Source organism: Perca flavescens, chromosome 18 (genome assembly GCF_004354835.1).
Source record: "Perca flavescens isolate YP-PL-M2 chromosome 18, PFLA_1.0, whole genome shotgun sequence".
In the NCBI taxonomy this organism is placed as follows: domain Eukaryota; kingdom Metazoa; phylum Chordata; class Actinopteri; order Perciformes; family Percidae; genus Perca; species Perca flavescens.
In genome coordinates, this window is record NC_041348.1 from 7,332,654 (window position 1) to 7,350,984 (window position 18,331).

Here is an 18,331-nt window from a genome sequence, read left to right on the forward strand (position 1 = left end):
GTGTGTGTGTGTGTGTGTGTGTGTAAAACACCAAACTGTTATCAATGCTAAATGGCTTTGTAAATAAAGTGCACAATTTCACTGAATACAGCCACATAACATATCTTCATGTGCACATTTACAGCTGTTGAAAAACTAAGCTGGTGAGATTTAGTGCTTTTTGAGATATTTCAACTGTATACAAGCTACAGCTGTATACAAGTCACAGGTGTAGGGGGTACAAAATACAACAATCTGTACAAACAGTAAAAATACAACTTTGAGCTTGACAGTTACACCTCAATCTGTTTTTGACATAGCTCAAGTCAGATTATTTTGCTTAAATTTGCAGTTCAGTTTTAGAAACATTTGAAAATATATTTACATTTTTATAGAAATGTTCCGGCTTCTGTAAGATTTGGATTCACAAAAAGTTATGGCTTCAGATTTGACTTGAATTTACTTGCAAACGTGTCAAGTTTTCAAACCTCAGTCGAGCCGTAGTATGACAACACCGTGGTGAGTCAATCAGTAACATAGCATTGAAAGACAGCGTGTCTGTAACACTTAAAAACTAAGTCAAGAAGGTCAAACAACAAGTCACTTGTATGCCATTGCTAAGACAACGCAACTCCACAGAATAAGCAAAACCTTGTGGGAAAGACGTATTTCAGAGTAAGGGGAGGCGTGGGTGTAAGAACTCAGGAGCCATCGGCAACAAAGGTGAGCTGTAGATAATATCATAACAGGTGACAGGCAGCATGTGATTGGGTATGTGTAGGGCAGAGAGGGCAGGAAACAAGGCATACTGTCCAAAGTAGAAGAGGTAGACACAGTCACATCTCGATTTCAGCTTCATTAGCTGATGGATTGTCCTTTAACGAGCCAGCGATGGTGTAGAACCTGCAGGGACATCAAAAGAGGAGATCAGTAAGAAACCTTTTGAACACTAAAAAATTTTTTTCAGAAATTCAACACATGAACTGGTTGCTATGGACTCGTCACTAGGCTTCCTCAGTCATTGTATATTTTAACATAGGTAAAGCTGCCGAAGCTGAACATTATCCAAAACTCCATTTCTCAGACGAGTGTCAATTTGGGAGCTAGATAGGATTGGAGTAGAGCTGGGAAATATATCGATATATCGTGATATGAGACTAGATATCGTCTTAGATTTTGGATATCATAATATTGTGATATGACATAAGTGTTGTCTTTTCCTGTTTTAAAGGCTGCATTATAGTAAAGTGATGTACTTTTCTGAACTTACCAGACTGTTCTAGCAGTTGTATTATTTGCCCTTTCCCCACATAGACATTGTGTCCACATTACTGATGATTATTTATCTAAAGTGTGAAGATATTTTGTGAAAGCACCACTTGTCAAGCCTAGAATATCGCTGCAATATTGATATTGAGGTATTTGGTCAAGAATATCGTGATATCTGATTTTCTCCCAATCGCCCAGCCTTAGATTGGAGATGAGAAGTTTAAATGACACGTAACCGCAATCAGCGCTCACACGCTCCACTTAGCAACAACTGCAATGTTTCATTTTAAATAAATGTAGCCTACTGGCAGTCTGGCACACGTGGATGCTCAGTATTTTTCGTGGGTGCTTGAGCTCGAGGCAACGTGAAACCTTTCAGTTAGTCAGGTTCATTGTATTCCATCTTCATGTCAGTGACGATACTTTGGCAATAGGTGGTGCAGTTATATAGGCTTGCATTCTCAAAGAAAGCAACACCAAACTCGTGTTGCTGTCATGTTGCGATTTTTGTTGGGTCACACCCATCTGCTAGCGATGGGGGGCTGAGACTGAGAACAACATGGAAAGGTATGCACCAAACAAGCAACTTAGAAATTTTTCTGTTTTCATGAATACAAAAGTTGGGTGACCCTCCCCCCTAGACTAAAAAACTGTGGGTGACCCTCCCCTCAACAAAATAAAAAGACATGACCCTCCCTTATTTTGCTCCAGTGGTCCATTCCATAAATACCATAAATATAACAGTCCCTTATGCATGTACTGTATGTGGCTGCTGGTCCATGTTTGCTTTAGTGTTTTTATGCACCTGTGACTACCTGTTTGTCTGCTTCAATTTTTAGTTTGTATGCCTATTTTATAGTGTTTTACCATGTGTGTCATTTCCTAAAGCCTAAGCGGGGACCGCACATTAGCGTATGGCTAGAAGTCCCATATACATTGCATTGGTTGCACTTTAGATGTAACAATGCCTATATGTATTGTCCCTGACAAATAAACTGATAACATAAACATTATGCTAGCAAGATTCAAAGTCAATACAATAATTGTGTAGGGCTGAAAATCAGTAAATAAAATCTGTTCAACAACAAGACAAGCTAGCTATCCAACCATGTCATTGTCCCCAAATCAAAAAAGACTTTCAAGAACAAATGATACGCAATGTGTAATGTTGGCCCAGGCCCTGAAGTGAACGAGAAAAGAGAGGATTGCTGTGAAACAAAGTCAGTTCAGAAGGGCAGAGTGACTTGTGGTGTTCAGCGGACGAGGCACTGAAGGACTACAGTCAGTTGTAAATTACATTTACAAATTTAGATGATCTTTTTCATGTAATGTAGCACATTGATTTAGAACGGTAAACAGTCAGTTTCACCAGAACTCATACAGGTGTTCTGTATCCCCTTTTAATGGACACCCTTTGCAGCCAATCAGAATTAAGTATTCACCAGAGACCATAATATGTGGCATCTAGTCAGATGGTAGTCACACAACTAGTGAATGAGCTAGTGACCATGAAGCATAAATGAAACAACTAATGCTATGTTATGCTTCATCAACAGTGTCACTGGAATAAAGACTAGAAATATAACACACTCTGTTTTACCTTGACTTTCTAAAATTCCTGCGTTTCTTCAGGACCTTGAAACAGGAGGATATCCTGCAGTAACGTCTCAGGTTCACCAACTGGTAGATGATGGGGTTGTACATGGCTGAAGACTTGGCCAGCAGCGTGGGAATGACAGACACAGAGATGGGCACAGAGTCCGGCTCACCAAACGCTGACACCACTGACACCACTGCATAAGGGATCCAGGCTATCAAGAAGCCTGCACAGATCAGCATTGCCACCTGGGAGAGGATACAAAGCAATATTCAAATATTTAACAAAATGTCTCTATGAGTATACCGAAATGTCTTCTTTTCTCTTCTTAGAACCCTTTCCTCTAACCTTTCACCCACCTTTGTGAGTTTTATCTCAAGGCTGTGGCTGTTTTTGATGCGGGCGTCAAAGTTTGAAATCTCCTTTGCAGAGGACTTGACTTTGAAGATAATCATGACGTAAGAGAAGACGATGATGCCTGTTGGAAGGATGAGACAGAAGAACAGGATGGCCAGGACGAAGCTTTGGCCGGACACAGAGGCCTGTGCCAGCCACCAGTCCAATGTGCAGGAGGTCCCGAAGGGCTCTGGGGCATAGTTTCCCCAACCAGTCAGGGGCATGGTGGCCCAAAAAGCTGCATACACCCACACAAAGACCAGGCACAGGAAGACATGGTGGCGTTGAAGCCATGTGCCTAAGAGTGAAAAAATTGAAGAATGATGGACAAGTGGTGAGAGACAATAGAAACCTAATTTAACATAAATTACATCTGTTGAATACTGCGTTTAATTCAATTAGGCTGGTTGACAATGTACGACCATCTTTAAGGGGGGGTTTCAGTTTTGTGTGCCTGTTTTTGCTGCTTTTGTTGAGTGCAGTTGCATGAAAATGGTGTGTCTCTGAGCTATAAACAATTTCAGTAAACTTGTTAGATGTTGGGATTACTCACTCTCGTGCAAGAGATCATTTCTGCTGAACAGGAGTCAAACTGAAATTAAAATGTATTTCGTGTAATTTGGTCAAAATTGTAATTAACAAAACTAATGTATCTTTTGACAGCCCTACAATAATGTTGTTATTTTGATTGGTGCAATATCTGGGCAAAAGCCCTATATAATATCACTTTAATGCTAACCGCCACACTGGTAGTTAACCAGCTAGAGGAGCGAAGTCATTAGCTGTTGCTAAGTCCCATCTGGGATTTGAAGTACTTCTTTGTTACTCTGTGTTGTGATCTGAATCATACAGTAATTTAAGAAGTGCTGTGGTTACAGAACTACTTGTTGGTGTGAGTTTTAAAAGTCTGGTCATTTGCAGTTAACACAACTGGACCTATAAAAGTGGGAAAAATATTATTTAAACTCAAAGATTAAAATATTTTAAATTATAAATACTGTCTGAGTTACTTGCCCTTGAGGTTAAGAAAATAAATATACACATACCATTAAAAGTTAGTAATAAGTGCTATATTTAAAAGTGCTTTAAGAAGTAAAAAGTGCCACACAATAAATAACCATAAATAATTTAAAATACATCATAGAATAAAACCACACTGTTAGTAAAAATGCATCAAACCAATGGCATGTGTATCATTATGTTAAAATCTTGAGGCAAGCAATTCAATTTGTAATAAGAACAAAACAATAATAATAATAATAATAATAATAATAATAATAATAATAATATATTAGTAAGAGACACAAGTATAATCAAATTATTAAAATATAGGTAAGGCAGAATAAAAGTTATAAAGGACCACCAAGGCATCTTTAAAATATTTATTAAAAATAATTATTAAAATAAACACATTAAAATATTAATTAGGACCTCCTCTGCAGGTAGAGATTTAAACCCCGAAAGGAAATAATAGTAAAATCGGAGAAACATGCAAATATTGCAACAAATTATTATTAATCATAAATATAGATTAAAACAATGAAAGGTCATTTAAAATAGAAAAGGATGGAAAAAACAAGGGAAAGAAAAAAAGGGGTTGGGTATGATGCGCTGCAGAGGAGGTCCAGATAAAACCTAAGGAGAGAGGAGACCAGAGCCGTGGGAGGAAGTATTTCTAAAAAATACCCTGTAAAACTTAGATCAAAAAGAGACGTGGATCCATTTTAGTATTTTTCATTTAGACCCGTAGGGTCTATGGTTTTTAAAAGATGGATCCACTTCCTCTCCGCTGCCCGACACTGAGCCGTGGTCCAGGCTCTGTTGCTCTCCAGGCCCATGCTCTGAACATTTTGAGAACCATGGAGCTTAAAATGTGCATACAAAACAGTTGTGCCATCGCCCTTGTTCAAAATATACTGGTGTTGCTTGATTCTTAGATATAGTGCATTTCTTGTCTCCCCCACATACAATTTGTGGCAGGCCCTGCACCTAATTGCATAAACCACATTAATGGTTGTGTGCTGCAGGACCTGCCCCGGGTTAAAACCAACTCTGCTGTAAGGGTTAAAAATGTGTGGGAGACTCATAAAACCAACATCCGAGCCTCAAAGCGCTTCCCTAGGGTCAGTATTCTTATTTAAGTTCGTGTGAATTCAAATATCCTTTAGATCTGTATTCCTCCTTTAGGCGGAGATCATACCGATGACCTCCGCCTTTATACCTCTAAGGAAGCGCCTCGAGTAACCCCTCAACCTCATCGCACTAAAAAGTGTACTAGTGGCCTCCTCCACATGCTCCGGGAAGGTGCAAATTCTGTGGAAACGTATCAGCTGGGACTTAATGAGGCCTCTGTACGTGTGTTTGGGGTGATAGCTGGTCTTATGGAGAAGTGCATGGCGGTCGGTGTCCTTGAAATACACTTTGGTGGCTAGTGTTTTTGTCTGGTCGTCGGAGGTGCGGAAGAAGACCTGTGTGTCCAGGAACTCCACTGTAACGGGTTGTAGGTTATGTTTGAGTTTTATTTTAGGGTGATGTGAGTTGAGGATGTCCTCCAGTGAGTTTAAAAAGCAATTACTGCTTTAAAAAAAGTTTAAAATCCAAGTAAAAAGATTGCCATTAAAGGTTTTTAAAAAGAAGTTTTAAAAGCTCTGTACGTTTTGCCATCCAAAATGGCTTCCTCAGGAGAGAAAGGGTTAAGGTTAAGGTTAAGGTTAGGTGCCTTGAAGGCAGCGGTCGCAGCGCTGCCTGGAAGGAGCAGTTGGGGGCAAAAAACACCATTGAGCATCTGTGACAGCCACATAACGACCGTTGGGACTTGCCGGGCAGACCACCTCAGTAAAATACATTTTTTAGCTAGAAATAAAAGAATTATCAACAGATATTTGGTGTCCGTGTCAAAAAGATTTAGTTTTTTAGAAGTTAGATAAAATGATGGGGATAATGTAAACTGTTTGCCAATAACCTCCTGGACCACAGAATGATCTCCCCAAAATGTCTGAATGCAATTACATGCCAGGTGAAAAAATTTACCCTTGTGTGTTTTACATTTATAACAAAGATTTCAACTGTGGGAAAACATTTTCTGGAGGCAAACAGGTGTAAAATAAGTTCTATGGAAAAACTTAAAATTCTGTTCATGTACAGAAATAGAAGTACATTTTGGGAAGATTCCATTACAAATTTTGGTCCAATTGGCAGAGCTAAATGTGACCTCCAGATCATGTTCCCACAGCGGCTTCAGTGAGTCATAGGCTGAAGAGTCAGAGTACACCAGTAAAGAATGAATCTTTGAAATCAGCCCTTTAAGAGATTTGGCCGAGACCATAGCACTTTCCAACTCTGATAGCTCTAAGTGTATCCTGTTCTTCCTAACAAGAGATTCCACAAAGTGGCGAATTTCGAGATATTTGAAAAAGTCCCTACGAGGAATTTCAAAATCCTTTCTAATTTGCTCAAACGGCTTTACAGAGTTGGAAATCAACAGGCCTGCGACATCTGATAGGCCCTTGGAAGCTCACTCCAGTAAACCAATACTCCTGATCTGCAACGGAAGGTCAGGATTCTAAATATATTGAGAAATATAGGAGTTTAGAAACTTAAAACGTGCTGGGGTCAAGTAGCACGGAAGATTTTGAAATAAATAGTTTAACCGAGGGAGGATGTTAATTTTTATAGTGTTTATTCTCCCGAAGAAGGAAGTCGACAGGGAGGTCCACTTCTTCAAATTGTTTCTAATTTTTCGAATCAGATGGGAATAATTAGTCTCAAATAGATTGTTCAAATCAGGAGTGACAAAAATACCCAAATATTTTAAGACATTCTTTGATACCTGGAAAGGAGATTGTATGGTCATATTCTGGGGAATATTGAAAGCCAGCGCGACAGAACCTAGGTTAATTTTATAACCTGACACAGCACTAAATGAGGCTATAGAGTCCAGAACTGCTGGAACTGATTTCTCAGGATTACTTAAATACAGGAGGACATCATCAACAAATAAAGAAATAACATGGTTCTTTTCACCTGCTGTAATACCGGTTATGTCCAGATTAGTCCTGATGGCCTCGGCCCGGGGCTCAATAAACAGTGTAAACAATAAAGGTGTCTACAGCCTCTGTGCACTGCGAAATCCTCCAACATCAGACCATTTGTATTAACACTTGCTATAGGGTCAGAGTAAAGAGTTTTAATCTCATTGATACAACTGGAACCTAAACCAAACTTTTCTAAGACTGAGAACAAAAATGGCCATTCTACACGGTCAAATTTTCCTTTTCCTTTTCGGCATCCAACAAAGTTGTAAATGCTGGGTTTTTATGGGTATTAAGATAGTAAATGACATTAAGTGCTCAACGTAAATTGTCTGTGCCATATCTTGATTTCACAAATCCTGCCTGATCAGGATTAATAATTTTAGGAAGAACCTTTTCAAGCCAGTACTTTTGCAACTATTTTGTAGTCCACATTAAGTAGGCTAATAGGTCTGCATGATGAACAGTCCAAAGGATTTTTGTCTTTTTTTAAGAGTAGGCTAATTGAGGCGTATCTCCAGGAGGGAGGAATATCACAGAATCTTCAGAATACTATTAATAGCAGGCATAAGAATTGGGTGGATTTATGGCCAGAATTTTCTTGTAATATTTTAATGGAAACTCATCAGGCCACGGACATTTCCCATTCGGCATGGTCTGAATTGCGGACCAGACTTCCTCTGATGTAAATGCTGCATTTAAGGTGGAGCGTTCCTCCTCCGCAACAGTAGGCAATGAAATATTGTTTAAGTAAGAGGTAATGTTGGAGTCGATTTTCTCTGAACTGTAAAGGGATTTATAAAAATCTCTAAATGTACTACTGTTAGTCAATGGGTCACAGGAATCATCACCACAAGGAGTTCTAATCATGTTGATTGAGCAATCATTGATCTGATTTCTCAGTTGGTGGGCAAGTAAGCGGCTGGACTTATTAACAAATTCATAATACTTCTGCTTTGTGAAAAGTAGTAGCTTCTGAACGTGGCGGTTGTGGTAAATATTGAGATCGGTCTTTGCAGTCACTAGCGCTTTTAGATTCGCAACTGTGGGTGATTGTTTATGTATTTCTTATAACCTAGTAACTTCCTTTTCAAGATTGTTCCTATTGCTCTTTAGAACCTTCTTTTGATGAGAAGTGTAGGAGATAAGATGCCCGTGTACAGTGGCTTTAGCCGCATCCCAGATCATAGCAGAGAACACCTGGGGATTATTATTATCAAGCCAAAATTGTAATAGATTGTTCCGGACGAAGGTACAGAAGGGGTCACTGCTCAAAAGTGATGTATTAAATCTTCAGGTTGGAGTTCTGGGAATGTTAAATGCTGGGTCAATATGCAAAAGCACTGGGGCATGATCCGATAGGACAATAGAGTCTATACGGTGAGCCTGGACTGCATGTTTGTACTCTTCCACTTCGCCTGACAACTCTTCTCCAAAACAAATAGCTCTGTGAGCTCAGCCCATAGATTCACAGGACACGTAATTTAACTGTGTGTAGTGTTAACTACGTTAACTAACCGTGTGTTGTGAACCACATGTAGTGATTAAAAAAAAAACAGACAACAGCTGTGTCTCAAAGACCGGGCAACAGCCAGGACGTTGAGAATCCAGGCGCGAGAGATGATGGATAGTTCCAGTCACTTCGTCATGTATTGACTTCGTTGAAACAAGAGAAGAGATCCTCACTGATGTGAAGAACAGGACAGAGATACATAAATGCTCTCTGCCTGCCATATGCCAACGCGCCGGTAAGTCCATCACCCCGTCTCTGCCCGGGCATGCCCCAGCTGCCTGCACATTTGTTGACAAACTCTGACGCGCACGCGGCGGTGAAATGGCGATTTATCCCTTTAAATGTGAATAAACGACAGTTACACTCACTCACTCGAATGCTCTTTCCGTTGTGGTTGGTGGTATCTTGACAACTTGCCGTTACCTTGTTTTCCTGGGACTGTGTTGATGCAACTTGTACATTACAGCCACTTAAAACAGGACAGAGTAACACGGCAGATATTTTAAATTTCTTTTGAAGACTTAATTAAGGCAGCAGGCGCGTGTTGTTAAGGAAACTGGAAACTGCTGCGGGAAACCCTGTGAGGTGAATCAGAGTTTGGAGCGTAAACATTAAGAACAGTTATGTGTTGTTTAAGAATTGGGTCTGTAATTAGAATGAATCTCCCCTCCGGGTCTTTTTCTTCGTGTTCTAAAATGAAAGGGCTGTTCTTATGTATGAGAATGGCTGTACCTCTTTTATTCTGCGAGTGGGAGGAGAAGTACACTTGACCCACCCAATCTCTCCAAAGCTTCAAGTGGTCTGCATCAGATAATTTAGTTTCTTGAAGTAGTACTATGTCGTTTTTTTCAGATGCGTTAAAATCTTCTTCCTCTTTATTACGTGGCCAATCCCCTGGACGTTCCAAGTAACAAGTTTAAGTGACCCAGACATACAAATTGTTAAGTTGAAAAGTAAATAGGTAATACAAGCTGAATTAGGAAAAGCTGACTACAGTACATGACAGGAACCTAAAGCTCGTATGGCATAACGGAAAAACTAAAGTTAAACAGTAAACCAAGACTGCAGTGTTTACCCTCCCCTATCCTGTTCCCAAACGACAGGGTAAAAGTACCCAAAAATGAAGTCACCACACTAAGCTTAAAGGGCCCATATTATGAAAAAAATAACTTTTTCTGGGATTTGGGGTGTTATTTTGTGTCTCTGGTGCTTCCACATGCATACAAACTTTGAAAAAAATCCATCCATGCTGTTTTGAGTGAGATACGGTTTCTAAATGTGTCCTGACTTCAGTCTCCGGGTGAGCTGTTCAAAATCTGCATGGCTTTTTACGTCACTAGCCGAAACGAGCTGGCCACAATTTTCCAAGTTGTCAACTTTTAGCTGTAGCAACTCCACTGTCTTCTCCATGGCCTTTAAGTGGCTGCTGTAGTTGCCGCTTTCATCTTCTGTAGCGGAGACCCTACTTTCGGTCACTCGGCTAGAAAGAGTGAAGAAAGAGCTCTTGACTGAGGTGACAGACGTTTTAATTTCACTCAGGGCTTCATCAATAACATCAAGGCGAGCACCGACTGATTCATCAATGTCATTCACATGGGAGGCCACAGACTTTATTTCAGCTAAAATCTGCTCCATAGTTGTCGAGGCAGTCAGCACTGAGGCCTTAGCTTCATCATAGTTGTCCTCATTAGCACTAGCAACTAGCTGTCTGTTGATTCACTTTCCTCCTACCAGAGTGAGGGCCAGTCGATGAAAAAATAGAAAAGTCTTTTTTCGTTCTGCTTGCTACGCCTCTCTACAATGGATTCCTGCCCGGTATTTTCAAGTTTGCTTGGAGAATGTTACTATTTTGTTTTAACCTGGAGACGGAGAGAAATCTCAATCGGCCATTTGTGACATCCCCCCCTCTGATACTTTATTAATTACTGGAAGGTAATTCAAACTAAACCTGTCTTCCATTCTTCTAGGGATGAACAAACTCAAGTATTTAATAACATTTTTAGACCAATTCCAATTGAATTAATTCTTGAGTAGAGTACACTCCAAATTGGAAATTGGCATTATCTCAGTTTTGTCCAATTTAACTTTGTAACCTGATAACTTCCCAACATTTTCAAACAAAGATAACAAAAATGGAATTGAATTCACTGGGTTATGAAGGTACAACAAAATATTGTCTGCATACAAAGATATGAGGTGCTCCTCCATCCCAATTTCAACACCATGATATGATCATGAGCTCTAATTGATGCAGCTAAAGACTCAATAACAATAGCAAACAATGCAGGTGACAGTGGGCAACGCTGTCTCGTGCCTCTTGAAAGTACAAAGGGTTTAGAGTAGTTGGAATTAGTTTTAAAGGTCCCATGACATAGTGCTCTTTGGATGCTTTTGTATAGACCTTAGTGGTCCCCTAATTTATTATTTCTTTATTTGAAAGGGGACAGTGAACATTAATCAACATTAAAACAATGTAAATGTGGCCGAGTTAGCTTAAAAGTGCTAATTTTCATCGGTAGTACTGCATCTGAAGTCTCTTTTATATTGGCCTTAGTGGTCCCCTAATACTGTATCTGAAGTCTCTTTCCAGAAATTCAGCCTTGGTGCAGAATTACAGTCACTAGAGCCAGTCCCACAATGAGCTTTCCTTAGTATGTGCAATTTCTGTCTGTAGCTATTGAGGAGGAGAGAGGGGGGGGCAAGGTGGAGCGTGGGGTTGTGGCCTTGACCAACTGCCACTTTGCTAAATTAAAAGCCAGGATGGCAATGATCTCTCTCATGGGTGGGCCAAATCCTCTTGGCGGGCAAAGCAGAGAAAGATGAGGTAACCTTTCTCCTTATGACCTCATAAGGAGCAGATTCCAGATCGGCCCATCTGAGCTTTCATTTTCTCAAAGGCAGGGCAGGATACCAAGGGCTCGGTTTACACCTATCGCCATTTCTAGCCACTGGGGGACCATAGGCAGGCTGGGGGAACGCATATTAATTTTAAAAAAACATGTCAAAAATGTTCATGCCATGGGACCTTTAACAACCGCCATAGGGCACTGTAAAGAATGTGTATCCAATGACAGAACTTAAAACCAAAATTAAATCTTCTGAGAACAAACTTAAGATATTCCCATTCAACCCTGTTGAATGCTTTCTCTGCATCGACAGAGAGTATTACATTCGGAGAATTAAGGTCATTAGTATGATAAAGAATATCAAAGTACCTGTGTAAATTATCAATACTAGTGCGACCAAGAACAAAACCAGTTTGGTCTAAGTGAATAAGACTAGGTAAAACATTTTCAAGGCGCAGTGCTAGGAATTTCTTCTCCGTGAACCATCACCTTATCGTGGTGGAGAGGTTTGTGTGTCTCTGTGAACCTGAGGGCTGTGTTGTCTGGAGCTTTGTGCTCCTGGTAGGGTCTCCCAAGGCAAAGTGGTCTCAGGTGAGGGGCCAGACAAAGAATGGTTCAAAAACCCTATGAGTGATCGAGGTAGAGATGGAGTGACCCTGCCCGGAGGAAGCCCGGGGCCCCCGTCTGGAGCCAGGCCCAGACGGTGGACTCGTCGGCGAGTGCCTGGTGGCCGGGTTTGCCACGGAGCCTGGCCGGGCACAGCCCGAACAAGCTACGTGGCTCCCCTCTCTCCAGCCCATGGGCCCACCACCTGTGGGATGAACCGCTGGGGTCGGGTGCGCTGCCGCATGGGTGGCAGTGAAGGTCAGGGGCCTCGACGGACCAGACCCGGGCGGCAGACGCTGGCTCTGGGGACGTGGAACGTCACCTCTCTGTGGGGGAAGGAGCCGGAACTAGTGCGGGAGGTGGAGCGCTACCGGTTAGATCTGGTGGGCCTTACCTCTACGCACAGTCTCGGTTCTGGAACCGTACTCCTGGATAGGGGTTGGACTCTTTTCTTCTCCGGAGTTGCCCAGGGTGTGAGGCGCCGGGCCGGTGTGGGGATACTAACAAGCCCTCGGCTTAGCGCCGCTACGTTGGAGTTTACCCCGGTGGACGAGAGGGTCGCCTCCCTACGCCTGCGGGTTGAGGGGGGGGAAACTCTGACTGTTGTTTGTGAATATGCACCAAACAGGAATTCGGAGTACTCGGCCTTCTTGGAGATCTTGAGTGGAGTCCTGCATGGGGCGCCAGTGGGGGACTCCATTGTTCTGCTGGGGGACTTCAACGCACACGTGGGCAATGATTGAGACAACTGGAGAGGCGTGATTGGGAGGAACGGCCTCCCTGATATAAACCAGAGTGGTTGTTTGTTGTTGCACTTCTGTGCTAGTCATGGATTGTCTATAACGAACACCATGTTCGAACATAGGGATGCTCATAAGTGTACCTGGTACCAGAGCACCCTAGGCCGAAGGTCAATGATCGATTTTGTAATCGTTTCATCTGATCTGAGGCCGTATGTTTTGGACACTCGGGTGAAGAGAGGGGCAGAGCTGTCAACCGATCATCATCTGGTGGTGAGTTGGGTCAGGGGGTGGGGGAAGACTCTGCACAGACCTGGTAAGCCCAAACGTGTAGTGCGGGTAAATTGGGAACGTCTGGAGGAGGCCCCTGTCCGACAGACTTTCAACTCACACCTCCGGCGGAGCTTTTCGTGCATCCCTGTGGAGGCTGGGGGCATTGAACCCGAGTGGACAATGTTCAAAGTTTCCATTGCTGAAGCTGCGGCGAGGAGCTGTGGTCTTAGGGTCTTAGGTGCCTCAAGGGGCAGTAACCCACGAACACTGTGGTGGACACCGGTGGTCAGGGAAGCCGTCCGACTGAAGAAGGAGTCCTTCCGGGATATGTTATCTCGGAGTTGCAGGGTACCAAAGGGCCCGAAGGGCTGCAGCCTCTGCCGTGAAAGAGGCAAAGCAGCGGGTGTGGGAGAAGTTTGGAGAAGACATGGAGAAGGACTTTCGGTCGGCACCAAAGTGCTTCTGGAAAACTGTTCGCCACCTCAGGAGGGGGAAGCGGGGAACCATCCAAGCTGTGTACAGTAAGGATGGGACACTGTTGACCTCAACTGAGGAGGTAATAGGGCGGTGGAAGGAGCACTTTGAGGAACTCCTGAATCCGACTAATACGCCCTCTATGTTAGAGGCAGAGCTGGAGGATGACGGGGGATTGTCGTTGATTTCCCAAGCGGAAGTCACTGATGTAGTCCAACAACTCCACAGTGGCAAAGCCCCGGGGATTGATGAGATCCGTCCAGAAATGCTCAAGCCTCTGGGTGTGGCGGGGCTGTCCTGGTTGACACGACTCTTCAACATTGCGTGGAAATCTGGAACAGTGCCAAAGGAGTGGCAGACTGGGGTGGTGGTTCCCCTTTTTAAAAAGGGGGACCAGAGGGTGTGTGCCAATTACAGGGGTATCACACTTCTCAGCCTCCCTGGTAAAGTCTACTCCAAGGTGCTGGAAAGGAGGGTTCGGCCGATAGTCGAACCTCGGGTTGAGGAGGAGCAATGCGGATTCCGTCCTGGTCGTGGAACAACGGACCAGCTCTTCACTCTCGCAAGGATCCTGGAGGGAGCCTGGGAGTATGCCCAACGGGTCTACATGTGTTTTGTGGATTTGGAGAAGGCGTAAGACCGGGTCCCCCGGGAGATACTGTGGGAGGTGCTGCGGGAGTATGGGGTGAGGGGGTCTCTACTCAGGGCCATCCAATCTCTGTACGACCAAAGCGAGAGCTGTGTCCGGGTTCTCCGCAGTAAGTCGGACTCGTTTCAGGTGAGGGTTGGCCTCCGCCAGGGCTGCGCTTTGTCACCAATCCTGTTTGTAATATTTATGGACAGGATATCGAGGCGTAGTCGGGGTGGGGAGGGGTTGCTGTTTGGTGGGCTGGGGATCTCATCGCTGCTCTTTGCAGATGATGTGGTCCTGATGGCATCATCGGCCTGTGACCTTCAGCACTCACTGGGTCGGTTCGCAGCCGAATGTGAAGCGGTTGGGATGAGGATCAGCACCTCTAAATCGGAGGCCATGGTTCTCAGCAGGAAACCGATGGAATGCCTTCTCCAGGTAGGGAATGAGTCCTTACCCCAAGTGAAGGAGTTCAAGTACCTTGGGGTTTTGTTCGCGAGTGAGGGGACAATGGAGCGGGAGATTGGTCGGAGAATCGGCGCAGCGGGTGCGGTATTACATTTAATCTATCGCACCGTTGTGACGAAAGAAACGGTCAGTTTTCGTTCCTACCCTCAACTATGGTCATGAAGTCTGGGTCATGACCGAATAAACGAGATCCAGGATACAAGCGGACAAAATGGGTTTCCTCAGGAGGGTGGCTGGCGTCTCCCTTAGAGATAGGGTGAGAAGCTCAGTCATCTGTGAGGAGCTCGGAGTAGAGCCGCTGCTCCTTTGCGTCAAAAGGAGCCAGTTGAGGTGGTTCGGGCATCTGGTAAGGATGCCCCCTGGGCGCCTCCCTAGGGAGGTGTTCCAGGCACGTCCAGCTGGGAGGAAGCCTCGGGGAAGACCCAGGACTAGGTGGAGGGATTATATCTCCAACCTGGCCTGGGAACGCCTCGGGATCCCCCAGTCGGAGCTGGTTAATGTTGCTCGGGAAAGGGAAGTTTGGGGTCCCCTGCTGGAGCTGCTCCCCCCGCAACCCGACACCGAATAAGCGGACGAAGATGGATGGATGGATGGAGTGCTATGAATTTGGCAATAATTTTGTAATCAGCATTTAGAATTGATTTTGGCCTATAAGAAGAACATTGGAAAGGATCTTTACGCTTCTTTTGGAGTAAGATTATCAAGGCCAAGTATAAGGACTGAGGAAACTGACCTTTATTAAAGCAAGCATTAATCATAGCAAGAAACAGCGGCAATAGATAACTTGAAATGTGTCTATAAAACTTAATTGGCAGTCCATCCAAACCTGGAGCTTTACCACTTTTAAGTGTGGCCATGGCAGACTGCAGCTCCTCCAAAGACACATCCCTATCTAAAAATAATCTATCTTCTTGTGCTAAGGTAGGCAATAAAATGTTATCTAAAAAGGATCTGCATCTTCCTGGGTCACACTGTGAAGTAGATGTATATAGTTCACTGTAGTATGATTTAAAAACATCATTGATCTGAAGCTGGTCCATTGAAGTGCCTCCATCTTGTTTTTTGATTTTAAGAATTGTTCTGTCTTCCGATTCTTTTTGATCTGCATAGCTAATAGTTTGCCTGCCATTTCAACTTGTTCTACATAGGATAATTTGGATTTTATGAATGCCAATTCACATGCATGAGTATTAATAGAATTAGACTTCAACTTATGTTAATCTATCTGCAATAAAATATTGCAGTCATTACTTACACGTGTTGCTTCTCCAGGTTAATTATATCATTTTTAATGCATTTCAACTAATAATTTGTTTTCTTTTTCAATGATGATGAAAAGGCTATCACACACCCTCTTATATAGGCCTTAAGCGTGTCCCATTATCAATGGACACTGAGCTATTTGATGTACCTCAATGAACGTTTCTAAATTCATATAAGACGTAAATTCCTCTTTTGAGAGTAACATAATATTAAATCTCCATGGCTTGGAATTTGGTGCTAATTTCAAATTCTATTTCACAAATCTGAGCAGAGAGGTCTGAAAAAAATCCTAGCATAGTAACAGCAGTTCATAATTTTTGAAAGATAAGTAACTGGGATAAATAAAAAATCTATTCTTGAATAAGAATCATCCTCATGAGAGTAGAAAGAGAACACTTTGTCCTCTGGGTGAAGCGTTCTCCATAATAAAACACCCCAAACTATTAGAATTTCATACTGGAATAACATAATTTGAAGATCATTAATGCATTTGGGATCATCATAATTAGGACTATATGAATTCAATAGAATAACCTCTTCATGGGCTAAAAAGCCTTTAACAAACCATATTACCATATGGGTCAGATTTAGCTTCTTCTAGGGAGAAAGGTATGTTTTTACAGATAACGCTATATATTCCCTTTACATGGCCCCTTCAATGCAATGAAAGAGGTGCTGCATGGTATACAGTCAGCTCCACCTCAATTACATGAGACTTAAATATCAGTATTTCTCAGAAAGTTGTGCATGAAGGCAGTCGGTTTCCCTCCTTTGGCGCCGCTAGGGATCCCGATGATGCGAACATTACATTTACGGCTGTGGTCTTCGGTTTGTTGGATCTTTTCTCTCTATGAGATGTTTTGTAAGTGTAGATTGGCATATTTCTTCTCCATTTCAGTCAGCTGATGGTCGTTATCTGTAACTGCTTCCTCTACCACCCACAGTTTGGAGGAATGGTCCTTTATAACTTCTTGTAAAGTCTAGTGATTGCTTTATCGGCTGCAGTTTTTAATCAAATGCCATACCAATCTCCTCTCTAATAACATCTCTTATAATCACGGTGAGCTCTGTGCGATCCGTGACTGAGTAAATGGCAGAATTGCTCCGAAAATTGCGATCTTTCCCCAACACATATTTCAAAAATTGCAATTCAGGACATTGTGTAGTCTTGATTAAAGGGACAGTCAAAAGTACAAACTTTTATCAGAGGATGGAGCGACCGAGACATGTTCACTTCATGCTGCCGGAACAGAAGTCTTTTTTTGTTGCTAATTTTTATTGAAATGAAAAAAATCAACCCACACATTTCCATACATTGTCACATACATGGAATTCAAATGTTTAGGGGGAAATAAAGGAATAATCCTGAGACCCTGACGTACCATATCTGAGATGGCAGATCTTGAGGTACCGGTCCAGACTGACCACGGTCATCGTGATGAGGCTCCCACAACCAAAAAAGAAGCCTGCCCAGCCATAGAAGCGACAACCTTCCCAGCCGAACAACCAGCGGTGGGAAAAACTAGACACAATGAAAAAGGGTTTTCCTGTCACTGCAGGGAGAGAGAAGGGGAAGCATGCAATGAGATGAGAAGGAAGAAGATAAAAGAACAAGAAGCATGAAACAGGAATGAGAAGGAAAGGAATGGAAGTGGGTGGAAGTAGGGTTGGAATAACAGAAAGGGGAAGACAGAGAAAAGAGAGTAAACAGAAAATTATTAGATGATGTCAGGGTGAGCAGTGTGCCCTTTTAGTAGGCTTTAGTACTTCCTTCTTTTGTTTTGGCTGGCTGGTAGTGGGCAGGGCTTAACAATTAACCCCAGGTAAGAAGACTAAGTCTCAACAAGCTGAGAAGAGACTCTTGTCGCGGAATCATCGATGTTCTGTGTAGCTTTTGACACTAAAGAGACATTTGATTTTGGAGCACCTTTGACTGTGGCCTTGAAGCCCGAACACCTTTTATTACCCGAGTTTTCTTTTCGACCAAACACTAATAACAAAACTTGAACGAGACACCATCAACAGCCAAAGACGGGGCTGGTCACTTGTGTGGAGCTGCTGGCGGAGTTAGCTGAGGTTGTGGTTCCAGGTATGCCCCACTCAAAGCACTGCCAGCCAGCCTTCCCTTTACTAGCACACTTTATGTTAGGGAATGACTTGTTAGCCTAGACATCTTAAGAGCTGTTTTGAGTCGTTCCCATAACAATCATAAAATGAAATGCTTATTCTTTAACTTTTACCATGT

At 42.8% G+C, this 18,331-nt stretch overlaps 1 protein-coding gene across 3 annotated transcripts in view; it reads right to left on the reverse strand.

Moving 5' to 3' along the window:
* Positions 1-226: 226 nt before the first annotated feature.
* The window catches only part of opn5 (opsin 5), a 79,745-nt gene continuing 61,640 nt past the window's right edge, over positions 227-18,331 (reverse strand). For 2 of the 3 annotated variants that reach the window (XM_028605560.1, XM_028605561.1), the window contains exons 4-7: positions 17,469-17,639; positions 3,205-3,539; positions 2,849-3,093; positions 227-882 (exon numbers count right to left, since the gene is read on the reverse strand). In XM_028605560.1, the coding sequence (XP_028461361.1) occupies positions 816-882; positions 2,849-3,093; positions 3,205-3,539; positions 17,469-17,639 (818 nt within the window). In that variant the 3' untranslated portion in view covers positions 227-815. The remainder of the gene's footprint in view (positions 883-2,848; positions 3,094-3,204; positions 3,540-17,468; positions 17,640-18,331) is intronic. The other variant, XM_028605562.1, reaches the window with a different exon arrangement.